At 32.2% G+C, this 20,986-nt stretch overlaps 1 protein-coding gene and 1 long non-coding RNA gene across 2 annotated transcripts in view; one reads left to right on the forward strand and one right to left on the reverse strand.

Moving 5' to 3' along the window:
- The first annotated feature begins 20 nt into the window (after positions 1-20).
- Positions 21-3,104, forward strand: LOC134253686 (uncharacterized). The gene is made up of 2 exons (XM_062736270.1): positions 21-81; positions 447-3,104. Exons 1-2 carry the CDS (start codon positions 21-23, stop codon positions 1,262-1,264), a joined length of 879 nt encoding a protein of 292 aa, XP_062592254.1. The 3' UTR covers positions 1,265-3,104.
- A 5,389-nt stretch (positions 3,105-8,493) lies between these two features.
- LOC134253683 (uncharacterized) overlaps positions 8,494-20,986 on the reverse strand; it is a 35,086-nt gene continuing 22,593 nt past the window's right edge. Inside the window, exons 4-6 of the long non-coding RNA XR_009989154.1 lie at positions 13,220-13,292; positions 12,852-12,931; positions 8,494-8,525 (exon numbers count right to left, since the gene is read on the reverse strand). This is a non-coding gene — a long non-coding RNA (uncharacterized LOC134253683). The remainder of the gene's footprint in view (positions 8,526-12,851; positions 12,932-13,219; positions 13,293-20,986) is intronic.

Raw genomic sequence — 20,986 nt, forward strand, 5'->3', positions numbered from 1 at the left:
TTTGGGGTTTATTTGAAATCATGGATGCTACAACTGAGTATGAAATGACTAGACCTGTAAGTCTAGGGTTAAGAAGGAGAGGTATGTAAAAAATAATCTTAAATCTGTAAAAAGAAAAGTTTTAACTCGAGTTTAAACTCGCTTATGTTCAGTCAGGATAGGAATGATATTCAAACACAAGCCGTTCGTGTCTTTTTCTGTCTTTTTTTACATCTTTTTTTATTCAACGTCTTAATATATCAAAAGAATATTTGGCAATATTCACACAATTGAATTTTTGAAATCTTTATTCGTCACGAAAAATTTTATTTTTGAAAACGGGAACAGACAACAAAAAGAGAGGAACAAAGACAAAACAACGGAGAAGTTCGGTCTAGAACGTTATTTTTTAAGATCTAAGGCACACAATGAAAAATTAAACAAAAAATTGAAAGTAATACTATTAGATATTTCTCAGTATTTGATCAGGAACGATGCCGAATCACTAAAGAGCGATTTCTCACACTCGTCAAAAACCACTAACAAGGAAACTGCTACAGGAATTAGCAATGACGAAACCTACTTGCGCATTGGTAGAGGCTCAATAAAGAAACCAATAGAAAAGGAACACCCGATAGGAGAAAGAGATAGGTCAATATTTCCAATCTTTGGGAATACAGAGAAAGTGGATAAAGATGAATCACAGGCGATTTACACGGATGATGGGAACAGAAAAGAAAATTCCGATACATTAGTTGAGCAGGAATTTCAGGGAATTAAAAATGATGAAGCGAACAGCGTCGAAAATTCTTTTACGTCAGAACCAGTTTTAAAAGAGGAGAGAGGCATAGTGCAGGAACCTGATGAATATATTTACAAAATCCTTCGATTTAACGAATCCTATGACGGTGGACTGAGACCAAAGAACATCTTCTCGAGAGTTAGTCTTCAGCAACACGTGGATCGGGGAAGTAAGGGCCAGGAATCGAGGTTTATTTCGTGCTGCAAAACACTGTATGGTATAGAGAGGCTAGGAAGCCTAACGAATGAGTTTCAAAGAATAAGAGAGGTAGTACGGATAAATATAACAAAGCTTAAAGACAGAGCCCAAATTATAGACCTGACAAAGGAGGAAATACGAGAACGTCACATATCACGTTATTCTACAGCATGGGGATATGCCGAAAGGTTTGAAGAAGTGATTATAGACCCAACGTCACATGTTCCTTCAGAATGTGTGGAGAAAATCGGCGTCGTTCATATGAGAAGTTTCAAAAAAACATAAAGTGTTGAGCAAGTATTGACTTGAGAAAACATTATTACGTACTTTACAAGCTGATTACAAGCAGATTGTGGTTTTTTGTCTCGTTTAGAAATATCATCTAAGTTTAAATAAAATTTCAGATTTCCTGGAAAGCCATACTCCCAACTGAATAAACATCTCTGTCTATTTTCATTGAAAAACATGTTGCTCTCTAGAGCCACGAGTTTTGTTTTGTTTACATAAGAAAATGGTATTAAAGTTGATTTCATAGAAAATACAATTTCATCTTGGAAACACTTTAGGTCATCTGTCGTGTTTATCAATATTTCCTCCCATGGTGACCACGGTGTTTTGCATAACTTCCACCGTCATTCGTCCAGCATCCGTCATGTTTTTTTTTTTGTTTTTTCTTTTGGCAACCTTTTCCATATAGTTCAGCTCGTCTGGACGTCAAAGTTTCGTTGAAGTAGATGGATCTTATTTGTTTTGTTGGATTTTGGTTGTAGGATTTTATATTTCGTGTGTTTCCATATCTCTGTATCTAATAGATTTTACTATAATGTCTCTAGTTTTCGGTTTGGATCGTATTTGCCCACTTCGTGTGACCTGAAAAATCTTTGGTCGAGATTTTATAATTGTTTTCATTTAGAACAAGGTTGTTAATGACATTCACAGGTAGTTTATCAGCAGATTCGTCTTGTTTTTCAGGAATGACAGTTAATTTTCGAGAATTTCACCTTGAATATTATTCTATTTCGTCGATTTTTGACGTGAGTTCAATTATTATTTCTTTTCTGAGTGAGCTTATCTCCGAGACAAAATAATCCAGTAAGAGTTTTTAGCTCACATGAGCTGAAGGCCCAAGTGAGCTTTTCTGATCAAAATTTGTTGTTTGTCGTCGTTGTGGTCGTTGTCGTCGTCGTAATATTTTCACATTTTCATCTTCTTCTCAAGAACCACTGGGCCAATTTTAACCAAACTTGCCACAAAGTATCCTTGCGTGAAGGGGATTCAAGTTTCTTCAAATGAAGGGCTACACCCTTTTCCAAGGGAAGATAATCATGAATAAGAGAAAAAGTAATGGCATTTTTAAAAAATCTTCTCCTCAAGAACCACTAGGCCATGAAAGATGAAACTTATGTGGAATTATCCTCAGGTTGTGTAGATTCAAGTTTGTTCAAGTCATGACCCCCGGGGGTAGGGTGGGGCCAAAATGGCCGATGAAAGTTTTACATAGGAATATATAGAAAAAAATCTTTAAAAATCTTCTTATCAAGAACCACTAGGCCAGGAAAGATGAAACTTATGTGGAATTATCCTCAGGTAGTGTAGATTCAAGTTTGTTCAAGTCATGACCCTCGGGAGTAGGGTGGGACCAAAATGGCCGATCAAAGTTTTACATAGGAAGATATAGGAAAAATCTTTAAAAATCTTCCTAAGAACCACTGGGTCAGGAAAGATGAAACTCATGTGGAAGCATCCTCAGGTGGTGTAGATTCAGGTTTGAACAAATCATGACCCCCCCCCCCGGGTAGGGTGGGGCCACAATGGTCGATCAAAGTTTTGCATAGGAGTATATAGGGAACATTTTAAAAATCTTCTCCTCAAGAATCAATGTGCCAGGAAAGATGAATCTCATGTAGAAGCATCCTCAGTTAGTGTAGATTCAAGTTTGTACAAATCATGATCCTCGGATGCAGGATGGGGCAACAATGGCTGATCAAAGTTTTACATAGGAATTTATAGGAAAATCGTCTTCTTAAGTACTTCAAAGCAATGATAAGTGATATTATAGGAAGAAAATGTTTTTAAAAAATCTTTTTATCAAGAACAGCAAAGTCATATGCTGTATTAATGTGAAGGAATTCTAAAGTAGTACCGGTACATGTATTAAATTCAAGCGGCTTTTAGGCCCCCCCCCCCCCTCCCCCTTCAGTAAACTTTTCAATTCTGATCTGATTTGTGTTTTTTTCCCAAGACGATTTGCTCAGGTGAGCGATGTGGCCCCTGGGCCTCTTGTTTTAAGTTATCTTTATTGAGAATGAGAGTGATTGCCTGTTCGATGGCGTTTTCATCAGAGAAAACCAGGTCTAACAAATCAAAGCATTATGTTCAACAGTAAGAGAAATCATTGCCCCATAGCATTAAAAGAAAATCTTTAACATATATATAATTGAATGACTATAGCTTGTTCATAAAGGGATTTCTTGCTTTCTTTGGGTTTTATTTTAGATCGTAGTCTCTCTTTTTCAACTGCCAGTCCCTATATGTTGGTATCATGCGACTGTTGCGGAGAAGGGCTATTAGAGGTGAAACCTACCTTAAAACCCAAATGTAGTTCATGTTCTGCATTTTGTACTTGTAACTTGCCAAATTGTCATTTAGCAGCTGTTACTGATGGTAAATTAGAGATTAAAAAAAACCATAGATATTTTTGTCAAGTTAAAGGGCAAATGGCCATTTCTAAGCGCTAGTGGTGTGACTTTTTGTTTATTCAAAAGAATTAATTTTGAGGAAGAGTATTATGCAGATGTACAGGTAAATTTGATTAATTTTTAAATCATTCATTGTTCCAAAAATTATTGAAAAGCAAGATATGCTTGCTACACCAATGGAAGTTGGAAGCAGTGGAGATAGTTATTTTTGTTTGATTTGTAAAAATCAGATTTATGAGCAAGAAAATGTGAAATCCTTTGGACAGCGTAGTATTTTTTGTGATATATACATAACTACTGGTATCATTTTAAATGTTTGGGTATGTCAAAGTCAGTTTTGAATAGCACTTCCACATGGATGTGTCAAACTTGTAAAACAAATGATATTCGAACTTGAGGTTATAACAGAGCGGATTTGTATTTCATAATATGCCTGTACATGTGAAGATGAAAAATACCATTTTGCAAGATCAGAGATTCTTAAGTATTTATTAAGAATTGTAACAAAGAATATGACTGAGAACTAAAACAGAGAAAATGATTTTATTCTTGGTGTAAAAAGTATGAACTTTGAATCAAATTATATATCTTTTATAGGAAGTCCTTTTATAAAAGAAAGACTTCAAAAATTAATGTTCATTTATGTGACAGTTGTGACTGCAGTAAGTACATGTTTCTTAACTGCAGTAAGAACACATTTGTGAATAAGAAAATTTGATGAATTGTTATTATTGTTCATTGTTTTGTTGTTATCTTAATTATATAATGGTGATAAATAATAATGGTCAATACAATTGATTCAATGGTTATTCCAGAGTTTGAAATTCAAGGGATGACAAAATCTAGTTCTTAGAATTAAGGTCACTTGCTACATACAAACACCTATAAAAATTTAAAATATAAAAGTTCATGTACATACGTTAAATGTTATTGTAAATGTAAATCAAATAAATCAGATTATTTATGTATGGTAAAACTTTTAATCTAAAATATTGACAAATGAATAAAATTATAATTTATTGAGAAATATACAAGTCCTTAAATTTTTGGTCTTTGTGGCAAGTGTCCTTAATATCATGACAGTGGTGGGTAGCAATTGCAAATGCCGGCAATGACTTTGACTGGATAATCTATGTGATGTAAAAGTGTAATTGGCACTTCATTTTTTAAAATGTGAAACGGCTTCTTACGCTGTATTGCCTGTTCCACATGTATGCGCCTGTTTCTTATGGTTTTTATTTTTGAAACATTTGTGGCAGGCATTTGAGAAACCCCACGTTTACCATGGGGAATCAAGACCTCAGCTCTTAACAAGGTGAGCTCTTCTATTATTGGGAAACCACTATCAGCCATTACCTTGTCACATGGCTCTATTATATTCAGAAAACCAGAGTTCACTGTCACAAACTTATCACGTGCAGACCTGTCCATGCTTCTGAAACAAAGTTAATCATTCCTGCAGGAGTAATACTCACCAATATTTTTGCGGTATGGTGGTGTTTGTAGTCACTCCAAGATTGTGCTGCTACCTGCAAAGTACTAGTAGTATTTTGGGTTTCAATAAAAATTTCTGCAGTCGATAATATGTCGGACATATCTGTAAGTGTTGTTTTGGAAAGATGAGGGATGATATAACAATTTCTCTGCAAGCTGGGTGGATTAAATACCAATGTGCCAAGCACTGAGCTCAGGAGTCTTATTCAAGTAGTAAACATACGTCTAGATACATGAGTAGATGAGACACCAAACTTGTCTGCAACATCTTCATTCAGATACCCTAATCTGAGTTTCACAATGCATAATATCATTTCCTCATTTGGACTGATTGTTCGTAAATGGCACGATAAATTGGTTTCAGGGAATAACATAGCCTTTTTGGACCCTTCCACTAGCGCACTTTATGAAGATAAAGGAGTATTGTTTTATACACTGCAATAAAAGATGCCAGAGTGGGTAAACCTGTGTAAAATTTTACTTTTGCATCAGACTTCATAACTGCCATTAAAGAAAATCTTTTGAGGGGTACCGATTACTTTTCCTTTGACTTTGAATCAAGGTTAAATTTTTGGCTCTAAATAGGCATTTCTTTGTATCATTGTCATTTGAAGAAATATTGGCTCCTCCAGAAGTTCCTTCGCATAAACTTTGTTCCATTTCAAAAAGGTCTGAGGTTGAATTCTGAGGAATAGAAAGGTCTGTCAATTCCAGTTTCCTTTTCTTTGATTAGTCTGGAAGACTGTTTTTGATCTCTCCTTAGATGGTGGTATCGAGGTAATTGGCTTGTGTGGTGTGTAGCCTAATTTCAGTGTTGGATAGGGATTTGCAGGAGTTGGCCTGATATCTAAGAAATGCTCAAAACAAACCCTGATATCTTCTTTGGCTTTCCAGTCTTCTGACCCGTTCTTCCTGTTCAGGATGCTTGCCCAGTTTTGTCTTGAATGATTATCTTTCAGTTCAGTTGGAAATGGGTAGAGATGGAATGGGGCTCACAAACGCAGTCCAATCCATACTGAATGTGATAAATTTCACATGTCTGCTTTTTCCATCTTATTATCTTGGTATCATTATTTGTGCAGAACTTAAAAGCGCAACATCGAGTTGACATTATTATATGTAGATTTTGAAATTCAACGTAGAAACGTGGAACTCCATGCAGACATAAAAAGAGAACATTATAAATAAAAAGAAAGGAAAACAAAACCAACGACATTACCCATTAATTCCTTAAATGTTCTGTAAAACATGCAAAAGATTTTTTTTAATTTATGGTGTGTGATAACCTCTCGCTTATTTATTTTTCTTAAACAGGTTAACTAAGTACAATCAGTGCATTTATCTATTTGAAATACACATATTAGCTGCAATCTACATAACTATTTTAATGGAGGTTATATAAAAATTTTGCAAGAAGTATAAAACTATAATCTTTCATACTAGAGATTTTTATTTCAAAACGTAAGGGGGCCGACTATTAGGGATGTGCGATTTTATCGGTATACCGGTATATCGCGATTTTTTTGTTGCGTGATACGTGATACGGAGACCTAAATACCGGTCTCTAGGTACATATTATAAAGTCCAGAAATTATTCATTTATTTGTTCAATCTTTCAAATTACAATTACAGAAAGTATAAAAATGCTGTAAAAAGTGAAAAGAACGGCATCTTACCATCCAAACATAATTGATTTTATACGCATAAAAATTTCAAGAAAGTAAAATTTTGTTTTTCTAGCATATTTGTTTAGAAAAATAATGACTTTTCATAAAAAATCATTGTAAAAACTGCTTTTAAAAATATCATGATATTATCGTGATATTGTGGGAAAAAAATATATCGCGATACGAAATTTTTGGCGATACCCATCCCTACCGACTATAGTCACACCTCCCAACCTTATTAATATTCAGGGTCATGAACCCAAGGGAGCATTCATTGCATCAGATATTTTCTTTAAACAAGGAAAGACAACTCAAGATTTTCTTTAATGGTATACATTTAAATTGTGATAAATTGGGGTGGGGATATTGTGAGATATGTTTTATTTCATTAAGATCACTCCTGGTCAATTTTTATGTTGAATAAGTAAAACATTAAGACAGTGTATTTTCAGTAAAATACTGCATAGGTATATGAATGTGTTCACTAAATTTCTGTTTAATAAATACAGGTAAATTGAGTTTCAAGTATACCTGATTTCACATAAGCTACATATCTGCAGCTACTAGTACATGTAAATATTTCTGGAAGGTATCTATCTACATAATCAATCATATTCAGTTATTCATTTTTTTCTGTTAACTGAATTCAACAAAAATAATATAAACTGATATGCACACCATTTATATATCATGACCATATTGAAAAAAAAGACAAAGTAAACAAACAGCATGCAATCATGTTTTTTTAATTTACAATAAATTTACTAAGCACTACATGTAGACAGACAATGGAATGTTCAACAACAAATAAGTTGTATATTACAGACATATGGTATAATAAAGATTATGCTGTTTAAAAATGAAGTAAAAATTTATAAATCAATATTTAGATACCCTTAACAAGATCTCCAAATTTTGACTATTTTTAATAAACAAAATTAAGTGCACATGTACATTCTAAATATTTTTTTTTCCTACTCAAAAAAATTAAAGTTCCATTTTTTAAAGATAATCAACCTTATAATAAAATTTATAGTCAAAATATTCAAGTGTTTCTTTCTTTACTGGTCTGGTTTAAAATACATGTGTAATTACAATATGTAATTCATATAGTTTAAGCATGCAATACAAGTGAGAGCTACATGTAGCTATAACCTCCCTTTTTTGCAAACATTTTCTGTACCGTGATTAAATTTTTAAAAAAATCAGTGTTAAGTTATAAATCTTATCTTATCATTTTATAACCTATGAAGTCACCTGTATGGCACAGTGGCAAGAGCATCTGCTCGAGAGTCATGAGTAAGGAGTTGATCCATAAATTGCTGGTTCGAAATCCCACAGTCGGACATAGATGAGACTGTATATACAGAGGTCCTGTGTTGCAGTAGGTGCTAGTACCAAAAAGATCCCTCATTGCTCATAATGCTCAGTTAGCCATGTGTGCCAAATAAAGAACAAAATTTGCAGCTCTCCACCAACAAATGTTGGCATCCCCATATGAGTGAAAAATTCTCAAGAAGAATGTTAAACAACGTACAAATAAACAATAAACTATAGAGTCTTTGAATATGCAAATTCTTTTTTTCCGAGAAAGGGATCCTCAAATGATGTTTAGATATGGTTCATATGTGTAGAAAAGTACTGTATCAATCCAGCTAGTCTTCATGAATTCATTTGTTATATGGCCTGAAAAATATAAAATGTTAAATCATTAACATAAAAGTATATGATTGATATTTTTATAATTCATCATAAATTAATTGAATCAATGAAATAAAGTCACACTTGAAATCTCTCATGGGACTGCTGAAAAAAAAACTGAGATATCCAAGAGATTCAGGGTAAGATATATAGAAAAAATGTCGTTCAAGGGACTTTAAAATGACTTTGATATCTCAATGTGTTCAAAATATCACTCAGTGTCAACTGTCAAAGATATATACCAAAGTTCAACTCTAAACAGAGTATATAAATTCATATACATTTATGCCATATCGGTTGCTAATTCAATCTATAATTGTTCATTAATAATCTGCATGAGAAAGAGATATGCGCAAAACGAGCAAATTAAATTAACAAAAGTAAATCATATATATGCTATTCCAAGTGTTTGCAAATCATTCATCCAATCTGTAATACTGTCATGAACGTCAACATACCCTAGGTAGTCAAAGTTTTTTGATTTTAAGATACTGTTGTTTAACTGTACTTATTTAGACTGCACTGTATTCACTTGTTTCCCAACAGTACAAATTTTTCACATGATCTGAAATCCATCATTACTATCATGATAAGAGTTATGCCTCTTTTTTCTGAAAATTGTAGCTTTTTTGACTTTACATAGATATCAACTTAAGGATGTACAACACACCTACCCCAAAAAATTCCTGTCGTTTAATTAAGGTCTTCCGTTTCCAACGGAAGACCTTCTACTGATTCTGTTGGTAAAGATTATTATTCTTTTTTTTTCTTCTACTTCCTAGACGCCAACTTTGAAGCCTCATATCTCACTCATTTCTCAACTGATTTCGCTCAAATTTTCAGAGGTACTAGAAGTTACTAAACTCTATCAGAATGCTGTTGAAAATTTCAAAAAGTCACTTCCGGTTTCGAGTTATTTTCCTTTAAACGAAAATTTATAGGTTTTCATTTCCAGACAAAGGCTCAGAGACGGCTAAAGCTGGAGCAGAAATTCTACTGATTTTAGATAATAGAAGGATTGAAGTTGTGCACATGGGTTTTTGTTTTTCGATTTCTCTATTCAAAATGGCGCTATATAGGGGTCAAAAATTAGAACGCTTAAAAGAGTTAAAAATTATTAATATTTTGCTTTTTATCTTCTAAACTAAGAATATTTTGTTAAGACATATAGAACAAAATTTGTGCAGAATTAGAAGATCTTTCAAATGATATCTCGGAAAAAGGGCTGACCCCTAAATTAAAGGATCTAGAGGGGCCAAAATTTTTTCCAGATATCTCAAAAAGTATTGAGAATTTGTAATATGTCCAAGAAGCAAAGTTGTTCAAAATGTCAAGCTTAATCTATTGAAGTCGTCAAAATGCGTCCGGCGACGTCACTTCCGGTCCAACCGGAAGTCGTCAGAAAATGCATATATTTACCGTTCTTGACAAGTTTTTGGGTAACATATGTCACTGGAAGCATAAAACTTAATTTTCTGTCCGTCGACATCACTTCCGGTCAAACCGGAAGTAGCAGAAAATAGCTTATTTTTAAAGGTTTTGATGCAAAATTGAAATTATAAAGTGACTGGAGACGACTTAGCTCATTGTTTTCTTTTGTTGACGTCACTTCCGGTCAAAACAGGACGGAAGACCTACTCGTTGCTTTGCAACGAGCTTTGCTCTAGTTTTCGTTATTTTTGTATATTTAGTACATGACTATATCTACTGCATGTATGCACATTTTGGACAAAATCGTTCGAGTGGTTTTTGGACAAGAAATTCCAAAAGTTGGCCCCCTTTAGTTGTTTACCAGGAAAGAAAATTTTAATCAATGAACTACTTAAACCTTGATTTACGAAAAAGCCAGGTTAGATATACCTGTCAAATTTCATTGACTTATTCCTTTAACCATTTAACACAAAACCATAGCAATCTTTTTGATATACATATCAACAAAACAAATTTTAAAGACCTTAAACTGAAAACTAAGAATTATCTAAGCCTTGTAAATTGTGTATTTTTCAAATTCAAAATTTTTTTGTGAAAAAAAACCTGTCGTTTAATTTTGGTAAAAAACTTTCTTTAGGTAGCTGGTAGTAAAAATAATCTTCATTATTTTTTGTATAATTTTTGTACACCAGTTTCGATTTAATAGCGGAAAATTACCCCCCCCCCCTCTCCCCTTCTCAATAAATCACATTCCCGTGCATCTTTCAGACGGGGGTCGATTACTTTGCTATGAATCTACAAATACACATTTAAAAAAAATCAAATTGGAATATTGCTTTGCTTAAAAAATATATTAACTTACATATTTAAAAGTTCTTATATGTAAAGCGTATTTAAATGTAAACTTTTAGGCAATTTTTGAATACCCTTACAACCTCCACCTCTTCATTTTTTGCGTCGCAGACCATTAGCGTTTGACGAGACGTCATTTACAGTGCAAATATACTAGTATTTCGTCATTATGATTTGAATCCCGGAGGTATGAATTAGTTTTTAAATTCATAAATGCAGAATAAATATTTACTACTGGTTTTATATATATCAGGGAAAAAAATACCGAAGGATTTTAGGATTTTAGTGTTTAGCCCATATATGTATGTGTTATGCATTCAATTTTCACATGAAACCTGGATACGAATTCATCTTACGTATATGTTGAATATGTTGATTTTTAATTTTATTTCTTTATTTTTATTTATTAAAAAAATGGTGTACGTTCGACTCTCCTGTGATATACATGGAATAATTATAGTGTCTTTCATGTTATTTCAAACGAGACAGTATGTGGTCGTGGGGATATATCGACATTTGCATACATGTACACCCCTCACGATATTACAGTGCAGAGTGTAGTACACGCATTCTTTCAATGTCGTTGCTTCGAAAGTTAAAATGAAAATTCCGTACTCGTCCACATGAACATCAAAATATCAAACATTGATCTCTTCATCTATTTTAATTTTTATCAAATCGCACATTGATATTTTTAAAAATCTTGTAGGCAACGTTTTGTTTTGATTCGAGGAAATGCGAACCGACATGTTGACAGTGACAGAAAGTCAAACGATTTGCTGCAAAGCTAGGATATTCATAAATTCAGATAATTACAGTACTAGTAAACAATTCTTTTCAATTCCATACTTACATTGTGTGTATGAAGTCTATAGTGCTCAATTCTCGGATTTATCAGGTCTTGCTGTAAATGTATCGGAAAACCGTGAATAAAGGGAGGAAAACAAACATCTCCTACATTTTCAGAGTTGTTCCTCTTTGATCAGTAAGGGTCTGAGAACAACATCGATTACATTGTAAAAAGTTTTTTGTTTGTTTAATGTTGTTTTATTTAATTAAAGAAGAAAAAACAATATTTATATCGTAAATGCCCAAATTATAATAAAGACCATTAATCAGACTGTAATATAGCTAACTGTACATAATGAGAATTTCGGCAATGTAAATTAAAATTTTCAAAATAGGCTAAAAAAAAATGCTGCGCTTTGATCAGGAATACAATTTATTGTATATGAAATGAATTTAACATTAAGGGATGGTATTTTATGTCTTGCTTTTTACGAAGTTTAATCGGGTTAATTAAAAAAAAACTTATGGATTGAGTATGGTACTCATAATCACAGCCAAGCCCCATTTCCTATTTTTCTTTTATGATTTATATCATAGACATAAAACCCCTTCGATTTAGGTCTATGTTTATATACGACGGGATCGTTTTATTCATCATTTTGACGCTTTATTTTTGTTAAATTTGACATCACGTCAAACGTTCAATTGAAATCGCAAGAGTTATCTCCCCCAGTGTGTTGTACGTCTTTAAGTATCCATAAAATAGGAATTTTAATTATGAAAACTTATATTATTTTAATCTGTACTTAACTTAAAAGCCAAGAAATAAACAAAATGATTTTCCAATATTTACATAGGACTTTCGAGATAAATATTCTGTTTCTAATTATGGCATCCATTACCCTTGATTCTGAGATTCTGTACTAGGATGTATTCATTCAAAAAATATGATGTATCATAGCCCTGATAATCTTGAATGCTTCAGCCTTAAATATTCCAGAATAAAACTTTGACCTCCCCCCGACCCACTGTGGACCCACCCTACCCTATAGCTATATGACCTGAACAAATCTAAATCTGCTCTTAACTATCTCAGAGTGACTAATAATGACCTGTCTATTCTTGAAAAGAATTAAGATTTAATTTTTTGTCTACGGATTACTCTTGTTCTCTCTATTTTATTGCTGTACTCTATATACATGTACATCAATAACATATCATCACCAGTAATCAACATACCTTCTCTTTGGACTTGACATCCTTTCCTACATTCTCGTGGTTAAAGCTTTCATCAGATAATTTGTTTTGTTACAACTGAACTACAAATATGATTAATAAGTTAATACAATCTTCTACATTTAATTAATCCAAATAAAATACAAGCATTTGCAATAATGTGGAAAGAAAACTGAATGAAAAATACTGACAAATATCAATGCACTACATGCAAATCAGAAAAAATATGTAATGCAATCCTTTACAATTTGCATAATATGCTGATTATGTATCAGCATAATTTTAAGTTCATTAAATTGTTTGCTGAAAAAGACAACAAACTGTATTTATAAATTCTCTTTTAATGGATTTTCTTCTGCCTTTGAACTTACCTGTACTATTATGCAGCATGATAATGTGAGAATTTTTTCACCCATTCTTTATTACCAGGTATTAAAGTATCTGCTGAAAATATAACAGAATGTGATTAAACCTTTTGAAAATTAAACAAAAACAAAAATCACTGATGCATGATTTTCAATTATATTGACCCTTTCATCTCTCTCTTTAACTATATATAACTTAACACAGGATTCTTTTATACATAGATATACCTGTACATGTAGATATTGTAGTAATTAGGCATGCTTAATATTTTTTATTTGTTTATTCCAATTAGCATGATCAGGATGATAATAATTAAACTAGAGCCGAGCTCGTTGCAAAGCAACGAATAGGTCTTCCGTTGGAGCTACGGAATGGAAGACGTAACCTTGAGTCTAGGTCAAACAATTCTAAAGTTATAAATAAATAAGCAACCTAGAGGCTTGTTAAGGAAGCAACTTACAATGTTTATACAGGAAAAAGACTGTAAAGGAATGTTATGTGCATGACCTTGAACTTTCTAAATGACCTTGCGACAAGCAATGACAAACTCTGTTATAAGAACACATAATCTGTGTATTACCGACTGGAAAAGTTCCCGTATGTTTTTTTTTTTAGATATTCCTTTAGTCCACCTTGAACTTGAGTGAAGGTCATGCCCCACCCTGCATTATATGAGCAATGTTTCACTGGTACAAATACGATTGAGAATTTAAAGTTTCTCTGTCAGTAACAGTGACTTGTCCAAAAGACTGGATATGTTCAGTCAAATTTTTTTCTGAACATATATCGAATCCAAAGAATTTATTAGGTTCAAAACTATGATTTACAGAATGATTTTACTAGAAATATATCTATAGGACATGAATGCCCCGCCCAGTGTATATTAGTAAATAATGCAACATTAAATCTGTATAAGTGTATTGACGTTTGTTGAGAACATCTCTAATAGTTTCTTAAAAATTGAAATCTTAAAAATGAATATAGATTATAAAAATCAGTTCATATAATGCATATAGGCATAAACTTACATAAAAATATCTCAAATGGTTTCTTAAATACTAAGCAAATTGCAAATTTAAGACAGGTGGTGTCAAGGTCACAGGAAAGTGAAGATCAAAATCATCTGAAAATGTATCAGGATACTAAAGTTTGATAAAAATGTCTTGAATGGATTCTACAAAACCGAAGGTCGCCCGTGAGGCACAGTGGTTAGAGCATCTAATCCACAATAAGGTTTGGATAGCTCTCATAAGTGTGTATTAGTATATAAAGTTGAGTAAAAATATATATTTTTCTTCAGAACTGTCTGAGCTAAATACTAACTGAATTACAGGGATGTAGCATCCTGGGGGGGGGGGGGCACTTTTTTCATCAACATTACCTTTAGTATAGGAAATGTTAATTGAAAGGATGGTTGGCCTTCCCACTTTTTACCATAGTATAGTGATATGAAGGAATTGTAGGAAAATGTAGTAAAAGTAGTAAAAAAATTTTGGAAGTGAAGATAACTTGCCTTTGAAAAAGTTGGCCACTACCTCCCCCCTCCCCCCCCCCTCTCCCCCCCCCCCCCCCCCAATAGGATTTTTGAGTTTGGGAAACTTTTTAACTTTTTTTTTGGTTTTCTTGTCAAATTTTTTCAGGCAAGTAAAAAAAAATTTTTTTATATGTTTCTGAGTTAAACACTAACTTGAGAATAGTTAGGTTAAGGTCAAAGGAAAGGTAAAACAAAATGTTGATGCAGTTACAAACGTGTAGCCTATAGTACGTATCGGCACTTAAAACATTGCTGTGACGTCATGCCTTTGTTCTTGCAGTCTAAAAATTTACCTGTAGCCCTCCGATAATAATAATTACCAGTCTGATAATATATTATCGGACGGCAATGATAACAAAATCGGACGGTATTTAAAAAACAAAAAGAAGAGTGAAATTAAGGTTAAATATGTCCAGAACCCCCCAATAAAAATGTTAGGAAACAAATTCTGGGAAAGCAAACGCAAGGAAATCAAATTGCTACAAAAAAATCCATTACAAAAAAAATCCAAGTTTAACCCTTCCACAAAATTAATACTTTCCACTCTTTAAAAGAATTTTTGATACAGCACTTTGAATAAGCGAATTTAAATCCATTTCTGCAAAAGAGTCTGCAAATCTCCTTATTTTGTTCCCCGATGGCCACACTTTTAAAACCTGAGAATATTTCCATTATCTAAACTAAAACTTCAGGGTAAAAATCCACATTTTTACTTTCCATGGTGATGGTTATAATATCAACTAAAATTATGTCTGTATCAATGTCAATTTATGCACATCATAAATAAAATTGTTCCCCCAAAAACTTTTCACCACCTGACCCCTGTCCTGCTAAACTAAACGACTGCCATTGAATGAGTGAAATGGAACAAGAGTTCACTCACTTTTTTTTACTGTCTCATTTCTTTTATCTACTTATCAGACGGGTAGAAAACAATGGCTGCGTAAACTCCTATTGTGTTATTATCGGACTCCTCCAGGTAACTTTTGGACATTTAAATGGCAATGTTTTAAGTAAGATATATGCCTCATACTATTCTATATGTAAAATTATCAGACAGTTTTCGGCCCTAACGGGCCTCAAACAGTCTGATAATTTTACATATAGAACAGTATTCGGCATATATCCATTACATATCAGTACATACATGTATCGGCACATGAAGTTTGATGGTACTATCTTGAATGGTCTCTTTAGACAGATTTAATAAAGGTGAGATTAAGTTCAAAGGAAAGGTCAAAGTCAAAATATGTCGATGCACGAAAATAGCTCTCATCAATGTTAATCAGCATAGGACGTTTAATATAAAAAAAAAAATTGAACAGTTTCTTTTAAATTGAGCTTTGAACTGAGGTTAACGCAAAGCGGTACGGAGGGACAGACGGAAAATGGGAGACGTACATGACAATATATGCCCAGCCTTTTTATGGGGAAGCATCAAAGGTTCAATGAGAATGTTTTATTTGAAATTTGGAGACTTGTGAAATAATGCGTGGAGACCGATCCTATGGATGAGACCGGATAAATCAAGGTCTTGTGTCGTGGTACATGTAGGTGCTGGCATGAAAAGGATCCAAAGCACCTGATTCCATCAGGTATAAAACTTGAAATTAATAAATGCACAAGCGAATACGATTGATTAAAACAAATATGAGATAAAGTGAAATAAAATACAATATAACGGGTAATTTTTACTGCTGTATATTTTTACGAATTTCGGTCCAAAAATGGTGATTTAAATTTTTACATGTTGATCTTTTACGAATTGAATATGTCCGTAAAAATTAAAAACATCAGACTAAAATTCCAGATCATATTGAATGCATTCGTACAAATAATGTGTCCAAAAACTCTATGAGAGAGAGAGAGAGAGAGAGAGAGAGAGAGAGAGAGAGAGAGAGTTATTAAATTGATATATCAATATAAACAATGCAACAAATTACATAATGAATTGTATAGTTTTTTAATAACCTTTATATACATAAGCAATGTACCATTCATTTATTCATGTTTTTTAAACACATAGCTAGGCACACGTGCACGACTGGTATATTTACAGAAAACAAAGAGAGACAACTCAAACTAACATAACTGAAGTGAAAGTATTCAAGTACAGCGTATTAAGAGGTCGAAGCTTTATTCAATGCACTCGAAGTAGAAGAGAGTGTCCAAGATTGAAAACACGGGTATTCATTTAATTGGAAGACCTGTAATTATTAAGTATTTATCAGAAGTTATGCGTCTCGAAAAAAAAACTTAAAAAGAGTAACCAGGTAGGTCTAACTGATAAATGAATTGACGGTGTTTATAATTTATATACAAGTTAATTGAGATTTACCTGTATGATCCCGATCGATGATTGGCTTAAAAGTGCTCAAAATACTAACAGTATACTAATTATATAGCCTCCATGGCAATGACAATGACAATGACAATGAATTTATTCTCATAAACTGACATAAGTACAGTGTTGAGAAAGATTACAAGTATAGTTAAACATATGTGCATGCGTGAAAAAGAAAAAAAGTACAAAGTAACAAAACTAACAATGAACTAACCAGTAGAGCCAACTCTCTCAAAAATAATTTTTACAAATTTACACAGTTTTGTCAATTTAACTAAATTTTTTGTATTAAAAAGTTGATCAAACTTATACACATTTGGATGTGAATAGTAATATTTTGATAATAATAATAACCTTGAATTTAAGATAAGTGAATCATTACAATTAAATAAGTAGTGAAATTCATCACCAATTTCATTTTTGGAACATAATCTACAAATTCGGTTTTCTCTTGGTACATTATGCCATCTTCCAACTTCAATTGGTAATTTATTATTACAAGTTCTGAACCTACAAAATATTTTCCAGTACTTAAAAGGCAAAGATACTAAATACTTTTCTAGACAAAATGAAGTTTTATATATTCTATAATTGAGACCTTTAGACGAATTAAACATTTCACTATACCACTTCTGTTTAAACTGGTCATACAGAGTGTTAAACACTATTTTCTTCAGCCATGATACATTTACAGGTTGACAAGTATGCCAAATATAAGAAAGTCCACATTCATTCAATATAGATTTGACAAAGTTACACCATGGATTATTGTAGTTTTTTAAAACACTTAACAAAGTCGATGATAATTTATCCCTTTGTAAAAAAGATAGTTTACACCAAAAACTTATCATTCTAACCTTTATATTAATTGTAATAGTGTATCTACCTAATTCGCCATACACCATAAAATTTGGTGTTGATGATTTTACATGCAAAATATGCTTACAAAATTTTAAATGCAATTTTTCAATCAATGGTGACTGAATAAAACCCCACACTTCACATCCATATAAAACTATAGTTTTTACAATTTTGTCAAACATATCCAATGTGCATTCTACATTAAGGTTGTGTTTTCTACATTTTCCAATAACACCATACATAGCTTTTGTTGCTTTTTGAGATAATTCTTTGACATTTGTGTTAAATGAACCATTTTTACAAAAACTTACTCCTAAATATTTAAAATTATCTACAACTTCTAATGTTATTCCGTTTAATGTGATTGGTTTTTCAATTCTTGGATTGCCCTTACCAAAGATTACAATTTTAGTTTTATTGGTGTTAACTTTCAGATGCCATTTTTTACAATATTTGTTAAATACATCCAATTGGTATTGTAAGTCTTCTGGTGTTTCTGACAAAAGGATCGTGTCGTCTGCATATAGCAAAACAAACAATCGAAGATACAAATGAAACTCCGATTCTAATTTAGACGTTATAAATGATAAACCTTTTACATTATTTAAATTCATGAAATCTTCAAGGTCGTTTAGATAGATGGCAAACAAAAATGGGGATAGGTTTTCCCCTTGTCTAACACCTACAGTACAAGGAAAGGGATCAGAATAAAGACCATTTGAGACTACTCTTGATTTAATACTTTTATACAGCTGTGTTATAACATTAAAACATTTACCATCTATATTATTTACTAAGACTTTATTCCAAAGACCTAAACGCCAGACAGAGTCGAACGCTTTCTCAAAATCAATAAAGGCACAGTACAACCTTTTCCTATAATACTTTGATGTTTCAATCAATGTATACAAAGTAAAAATGTGGTCCAAAGTAGAATAGTTTTTTCTAAAACCAGCTTGATTTTCTAAAATAAGATGGACAGTATTTGCATAATGATTAAGTCTCTCATTCAGAATAGATGTAAACAATTTACCCAAACAGCTTATCAAAGTAATGGGTCTATAATTTTTAGGATCTGTAGTGTCACCTTTGTTTTTATATAATGGAATAATATTTCCAAATGTCCACTGAGAAGGTATGATTCCTGAATCAAAAATCTTGTTAAATAATATTACATAAAAGTTTGACATAGTATCTACAGTAGATTTTATATATTCATTAACAATGTTGTCATGTCCACTTGACTTATCATTTTTCAAAGCATGTATACATTTTGTAATTTCATCATGTGTGATTGGTTGATTTATGCTGTTGTTGAGTTCTAAATTTGACAACAATTTTAGTTCATCTTCAGTCAAAACATGTTCGTTTTCACCCTCTACTCCAATGTTGCAACAATCTTTATAAAAATCATATAGTTTGGATAATTCTACATTGCAGCATTTATTGTTACCATCAGAGTTTAATATTTTCCAATATTCTTTTGGATTATATGATCTTAAATATTGTAATTTCCTTTTCATATCTGTCCTATGAAAATTTCGAGCAGATTTTAATTTTTGTTTGAACAACTTTTCCTTTTCATACAAATCTTCTTTTAAAATATTACCTCCAAATCGTTTAAAAAGTTGTTGTGCTTTTTTAAAATTCCGTCTAGCAGATTTACAGTCTTTTGTGAACCATGGCTTTTTAAAGACACATTTTTTCTTAACCTGTGAAAAGGTGGCTTTTTTATAAACACCAAAAACTTCCTTAGCACTTCCAACTTAAACTTCACCAGCTTTTTCGACAATATTATCAATTAAATCTAAGGAAACTTCATTACAGTTTAAAAGAGCTTCTTCTAAACCTTTAATGCAACTAACTTTATTTTCAACACAGTTTTGATAAGTCAATTTTTCATTATTATTCCACCTTTTAGCCTTTTCTGATTGATCATTACAATTATATGGACTATTTTCTAGATTTGGATTCGCTGATTCAGAATGTATTCTTATTTTTACTTCTATTGGATTATGCACATCTGAGTACAATGTAGAAAAAGTTAAAACAGTCATTTCTGAAACTTGTTTGATAAAGTTAACATTTGCAATGCAGTAGTCTACTATACTACAGTTTTTACAAGTAAATTCACCGTTTATATCAGTATTACATCGTCCATTTAGTATGTAAATATTACAGTTTTTACAAAAAGTTAACAGTTTTTTACCAAACTGGTTCAATGTTTTGTCTTTTGACTTTCTATCAACAGATAAACCATATTTTTCAAGTCTTGTTACATCACATGTATCACTAAGAAAAATATTTTCATCTATTATGTCATTTGAAAATAAGTGATCATTGTTATGAGAATTGATGTTTTCAATATAGTCCTTCTCCATAGCAACCCTACTATTAAAATCAACCATAAGACAAATGCTATCTAAACTATCAATTAGATTATTAGTTTCTACTTCTATATCATCAAAAATATCTGTGGATGAAAAACGAGAATTTATAGGTGGGATGTAAACAGTACCAATAATTACATCATTTTGAAAATTAAAAGCTTTCCCTAATAGTTTTATCCACAGTACATGTTCACATTCATTTTCTATAACGGTAACATATTTAGAATAAATATCTCTAACATACACTACAATCCCACCTGATTTTTTCGATGACAATGAAAATCTATGTTTACAAAAGGCATTAAAGTTTTTAATTTCAATATCATCAGCATTGTCGGTTTTTGTTTCTGTTAAACATACAATGTCATTGTTGTTTATAAATTCGATAAATTCGGGGTTTTGTAATTTTGAATTTAGTCCACAAACATTTAAACTAATAATTTTCAAATCGTTGAGAGAGTTTACATTGTTTACGTTTTGTACATGTTCTAGTTCCTGTTTGCACAGTTCTCCTTGGTTTTCCTAGTGCGCTTCCGCATATCTGAATTTTCTATGCGCTGTCGGCGGCGCGGCGCGGTTTTCAAATGCTGGGATTCGATCTCTCGACGGTCGTTCTGAAATGGTACCAGTTGACCCTCCACGT

This window comes from Saccostrea cucullata, unplaced genomic scaffold (assembly GCF_032062105.1).
Source record: "Saccostrea cucullata isolate Sc308-1 unplaced genomic scaffold, CSIRO_AGI_Scuc_v1 ctg1769, whole genome shotgun sequence".
Taxonomy (NCBI): Eukaryota; Metazoa; Mollusca; class Bivalvia; order Ostreida; family Ostreidae; genus Saccostrea; species Saccostrea cuccullata.